This window comes from Cupressus sempervirens, chromosome 6, assembly GCF_028749045.1.
Source record: "Cupressus sempervirens isolate cs-2001-9-10 chromosome 6, ASM2874904v1, whole genome shotgun sequence".
In the NCBI taxonomy this organism is placed as follows: Eukaryota; Viridiplantae; Streptophyta; class Pinopsida; order Cupressales; family Cupressaceae; genus Cupressus; species Cupressus sempervirens.
Window position 1 is genome coordinate 418,141,199 of NC_143123.1, and position 6,412 is coordinate 418,147,610.

The following is a 6,412-nucleotide window of genomic DNA, read 5'->3' on the forward strand; positions in this document are numbered from 1 at the left end:
CTTTATTTGCAATGACATTTCATTTTACTTTAGTTTAAAAAGAAAGCTCTTAAAATCTTCTATTTTTATGAAATTTTAATCTTTCATAAATTCTTTATCTTGTATGATCATGTCATCTAGCATCATATCCTCAACCTCCATTTTCTTTGGCCTCTGCTCATCCTCAGTGGCATGTGCCATCAAAAATCTTTGCCTTGCATCATTAAAGTACCCACTGCCCCTTGGCATAATCTGTAAGGCTTTCTTTTTGAGGAATCTCAATCATTTTAAAAAATTTCTTCTTGCCTTTCTAAGGCCATGTTGAGCTTTTAGGCTGCTTCTCATCATCATCTACTTCTAGTACAACATCAAGCTCAGGAGATTTGGGATTCACTATGTTCTTTATCTCTTCAGGGACTTACGCTAAAATTTCATCAAAATTATTGATACACTTATCAAATCTAGGCCAATATTCCTCTTCATGATAGAAACCCTTAAAAGAGGGGTCAATTCTTTTCATTTCCTCTTCAAAGCCCATTATTTCTCTCCATTTTATCGTCCTATCTCTGCACCTATCCTTATCCAAAATGTATGCAATAATATACTCTTCCCAGAATTGTGTACTCAAAGGTAGGTTATATCCCCTCATTTTCCTCAAAGCATCCCTAACAACATCAAAAGGATCATATGTCCTTGCAGGAGTAGTTGGCAATTTAGAGTTCTAAGGAATGCATCAATCTCTTCAATTACATCCTTACAAATTTCTAAGTCTCCAATCTTAAAATTTCTACAGAAGAATGTTCCCTTCTTGATAGTAGGGCCCATATACTCCCTATTCATAGATATTAATTTCCATAAAAATTCAACAATTCCTAATCTCTCTGGAACAAATCTAGGAAGGATATGTGGTTGTTGAGGGCACCCAAAAACCCTAATGATTGTGCAATTATCCAATAGAAAAACACTTCTTGAATGATGCCCTAAATTTCTTCCTTTATCAAAGTACTTAGAGGGTTTAATTAATTTCCTAACATTTCTAGGAACCCTTTCTACTATAGCCACAACATATTTAACATAGGGTAAACAAAATCATTATAAAAGGAAAGAGAGTTTGAGTAAGGGTATAACATTTTCCATAACCTAGTCCATCATTGTATAGGCAAGTCCTCTCCAAGTTCTTATGTGTTCTTAATGAAATTTGGGTCAATATATTCAAAATTCATGTATAAGATAAAATGCATCAGTAAAGAACATTGATGAAATTTGAAATTTCACAATTCTCCTTGTTGAGTAGAGACAATCTCGTTGTGAATGTTATTTTCTATGTAGGTGAAAAAATCATACCAATGTTGGTATGTGGATCCTCAATATTCAATGCCATGATGTAGAGTCCACTGAAATCATCCATTGTCCCATCAAAATCTAAGACTCTGTTCAGACCAAATACTATATTCTAAAGATATCTTCGAAAGTACCTGAGAGGCATGTAATCTCCCACTTTCTTTGGTATGTCTCCCTATCCCTTCATCAATTGTGGAATGTGTCTTGAAATGACCCTCTTAGTGTAGAAATTTTTGTGTTTCTAGAAGTCATTATCAAATTTTTCCAAGTCAATAGGGAATGACATAGGTCCCCCTAAGTTGAAAGCCTCAATGAAAGTCTCCTTGTCCAAGATGTAGAGTATACTTCTGTATTTTTTGTGGAATGCATGACTAATAGGATTGTATGCTTTGATCAGTGCCTTTAGCAAATCAACGTAAAAAAAGATGTTAGGCATAGTCAACTTGCCCAAATTTCCATTCTAAGGGTTTGATATAGGGACCTTACACCCTCTATTGTTATAAAAGAACCAAAACAATTCATTTCCACTCTTGTCTGGCACCTCTGCATCTCTACAAAAACTATATGGATCTTTGAAAGTGTGAGAATTTGTAGATTGAGTATTTGATGAACTTGACAAGAAGTGTAACCCCTCATAAAAAAGGGCTATAACCTTTGAACTTCAAAGAGCTTGATGGAGTTCCTTCAATTTGAAGCCGTGCAATCAATTTTCCCTCCTTTTGCACCATTATTTTAATCTTTCACAATATTACCAAATTTTTCTTGCTAAATTTTGCTCCACAATTTCAAGTATTTTGCAACTAGTAACAAAATAATTGTCTTATTTACCTTTTATTTCCTTTTTTGAAATTTGAAGCATGGCATTAAAAGCAACATGCACAAAATTCTTTCAACGTTTCAAAACATGCCTTACATTCAAATTTCATGTCATTCATACTCCTAACTCAGCATTCAGTACCAGATTGGAAATGCACTTTGCGTTCTATATTTTGCTTCAAAACTTAAGGTAGAGATGTGGAAATTAACCATTTTCTCCACTTCTCTGTGACTCCTTAACATTCATCAACTTTGGCTACAATAGCACGAAAACGGTTATCATAACCTTCTTGCTACTTCACAACCATTCAATTAACCATGTCACTAACTTCAAAGACCCAACGCTTTATAACCATGAACAACTACCTGGCCTTCATTGCCACATCTCTCCGTTAAAACTTTATCGCAACTTGAACCTTGCAAAGGTGCTATGACTACTTATCTCTTCATTGTTACTTGTTATTCTTGTTTACCTTTTAACCTTGCAAAGTGGAGAAACCCCTTTATATATATATCTGGATCTCCATGGTTTAGAACCTAACATCTATCGTACTGGCAATGTCACAAAACCTTTATCTTAACCGCTTCCCTACTTTGCAATAGTCAACAACTTGTCACCCTTAACCCTCGTGATGAAGTAAGCACTACTTTTGAGCTGACCATTATTCCCTTCGTGGCTTCGCATCCACAAACCTTAAATCGTAACTTAACCTTGTGATGTTGCAACCATTGGTTTTCTCTACTTCTCCACTCTCAACTTACTTCACCTTTGACTATAGGAGATGTAGCAACTAGTTGGCTTTTGACTACTATGATCACATTTTGCAATCTTGCAAATAAAAATCACCTTGCAAATGATAAGTTGAGATTTCATGATTCAAAGGTTTTCTCCACTTCGCAGTTTCAACTTAACCATTATCCTTACTACTAGAGATGTAGCATGAACCTCCTGATTAACTACTTCACAACATCGCTACCATCAAATGGTTAGAAAGCACAATGTAGAGAGACATCAATTAAAAGGCTTTCACAACTTTGCAACTATAATATTTTAGACTATAACCTTATAGCACATGAATTTAAGAGCATAACTTAGGGATAAAGACATTTATACGTATAACAAAAGTTTTGGTGTGTCATTTTTCAAATTTGCAAACCAAAACCCTAATGACTTTGAAAACCCCTCTTGTTTGTGTAAAATAAAGTTAGGGCTTTCTTTTGGAAACTAACAACTTATGAAATCCTAATCATGAAAACATACATCTTCCTGGTTTTCACAAGATATCAAAAATTTAAGTTTAGTGAAAATACATGAAATTTAAGTTTATGAATAGTTATATGTTTGATTAATTTGCTAATGGATGCGATTTATGCTTTATATAGTTAGTATTATAAATTCTTTCTTTATTCAAAGTGCTTGTGTGAAACTTAAAATATATTAAAAGATAGAGTTTTATTTTTACCAAGATAGTGTTAATAATGAATCTGATTATTGATGCAATTTTATTATTGATTGTGGATTATGAGATTCAACACTAACTCAAACTTATGGATACTTGAGTGATTTAATTTTGCGGATAGGTTTGAGGGCAAGAATGAGGTGTAGGTGCAAGAGGTGATACTTTGGTAGTGGTAGGACTGATAGAATTTAACATTCACACACTTTCTTCGATATATGGTAAAGTTCATTTTTCATGAATTTCTCACTTTATCTCCAAAATTATATTCTAAAAATGTGTGTGTGGGCATGCATTAGAATATTTTAATATGGATATGCTTAGATCTATATACAAGGTTTTAATAGATAAGATTAGTAATACAACATTTTATTTGAATAATTGCATTCTAACTTCATTTGAAATTATCGCTCTGAGTGTTTTATTACTTAAAAAGTTATCCTCTCTATAAAGAAAGCAAGAAAGATGCAGAAACATAATGTTGAACACATAATAAACTGGTGTTCAAAAACCAATTGGTTTCTACAAAATTGTTCATCATGTATCACCTTTATGCTTAGTAATGATAAAAGAATTTAAAAGAGTAACATTCTATTATATCCAACCATACTAATTACGTACATTTCTTTATTAGATGTTTGACTCAAGTAAAATATGGTTTTATGAGAGAATTTAAATTAATTTAGTAAGTAATCTTCAATTAACATATAAGAAACCTTTCTATTGACCTTTGTGCCAAGTAATTTTTGAGATGATTTTTTCAAGGTATATGATAATTCTCAAATAAAAACAAAAAAAAAAGATCTTGTATATAACTGTGTAACATAAATCTTTTCCTAGATACCATTTAAAGATCAGCAACTTAAATTAAAAGAAGGCTTCATCAACTCTTTTCATTTTTGTCTTTATCCTAATTTAGTATTTGACAAATTACTTACCTAATAAGAAAAGAAGGAATTGATTTTTATTAATCTATTTTTACTCAAATTTACATGACTAGTTTACTTATTTCTTAAACTTTTAAATTTTGTCCTTTCTTAATTTCAAACATATATATAGTTAAAGTTATTTAATTAGAATGGATTTGTTTTCCTTTTAAGTAAATGCAATAATGTAGAGACTTAATAAATATATTTAGACTTGGGGTTTTGTTATTTGCTTGAGGACTTAACTAATGTTTTTTCTTTATACACAAAAGATTCAGAGTCTATATATTTATATTAAGGAATTAGTTAATGTTAGAAATGAGAAAGTCGTGTTGACAAACATGCATTCATATGTATTTTCTTTTCTTAAATAAAACTATAAGCCAGATTATAATTGTTTTATTTTAATTTTTTTGTGTCCAATGAACATGTGTCCACTATAGGAGAACAAAGTAGAATAGAAATTTGACTCTATATTTTAATCTAAGATGCTAAGAACTGGGCCAATTTATACTTTGATAAAGTGATTGTGTGTATTCATTCATGATTATCATTATTACTCCTTGTTACATCAGCGAGTGGTTCTTTGAGCAAGATTAGGCGGCCACCCTCAAACATCACATACTAAGGTGGAAATAAAAAAATTAAGTCAAATTTAACTTTTTAACACTTTTAATATAGGAATCAAGCCTTACTGTGTGATGTTGTAACCGTCTCAGACTAGACACCCGTGGAGGGAAGGAGCTTAGGAAAATGGGACTCGCCTTTCTATCTCCGCACAATGGACACAACGAGTGCATTTCCTAAGAAGTTTTTGTCCCAGGCGAAAATAACGAAGAAATCGATTGATCTTCACAACACCATTGATTGATCTAATTCAAACTCAAGAGAAAAATACTCAAACTGAAGCTATTTTATGAGTAGAGAAGATAATGGAAATGGGTCACCGTGTTTTAATCTCCTTATTTGTGTTGGTCTGTATAAATAGTTTGAAAGCGGAGTCAGCTCCTTTGGCCTGCAGAGTTTCTACTTTAAATTCTTGTGTTGGATATCTATATTTTGTTTCACCCCAAGAGATGACTGCAGAACAAGTAGCTCATATGTTCAATGTATCCACGGTGGACGTGGGGATAATCTCTGGAGATAAACCCGCTTATGTGATCAATGTCACCTGCAGCTGTGAACAAGATTTGAACCAGTTCCTTGCCAAAACAGACTATATTGTTAGGGCTAAAGATAGCTGGAGTTCTATATCCGATGCATTTGATGGCCTGATATCTGTAGACAATATAACTAATCTGTTTCCGGGCGACAAATTGGAACTGAAGCTTCAGTGTGGATGCCTAGATGATGTGGGTGTTATGACATATGCGGTTGTTTCAGGGGATACTGGGTATGGGCTTGAAGCTCAGTTCCATACAAACTGGACCAGGGTAGTGGAGCTTAACAAACTAGTGAATGAAAGCGTAATTGGCGTTGGTTAGATCCTTTTTTTGCCCATGCCTTGTAAGTATCCTTTTAAACTTTTGTTTTTATTTAAAGAGTTACAGAATTGTCATGATTTTAAAATTTATCAGTACAATTCCAATTAGCATAGTTCTCTTATGAGGGAAGTGAGGGAAGCAATAGACTTGTATCGAGTTTTTTAATTTCTTTCGTCTGTAAAGAACAATTGATGTTGATAAGCGTTGTGGCATGAAATAGCTGGGCTGTGAAACTGAAAGCAGAGATGATGAAACTTTCCTTTTGTGGTGTGGGTGCCACCTTTCCATTGCTCCTCTATGCTTCTTATATTTTGGGATTTTGTTTGTAGCCGTGACATTCTTTTAGGAATGCAGCTATCCTTCCTACAAATTGTACTATTGATTAAATTTCATAAAAAAGAGAACACGA

The 6,412-nt window shown here is 33.0% G+C and overlaps 1 protein-coding gene across 1 annotated transcript; it reads left to right on the forward strand.

Moving 5' to 3' along the window:
• The first annotated feature begins 5,457 nt into the window (after positions 1–5,457).
• On the forward strand, positions 5,458–6,003 carry LOC149552837 (uncharacterized). The gene has a single exon (XM_089790241.1). The coding sequence runs from the start codon at positions 5,458–5,460 to the stop codon at positions 6,001–6,003; it is 546 nt and encodes a 181-aa protein (XP_089646367.1).
• The last annotated feature ends 409 nt before the right edge of the window (positions 6,004–6,412 follow it).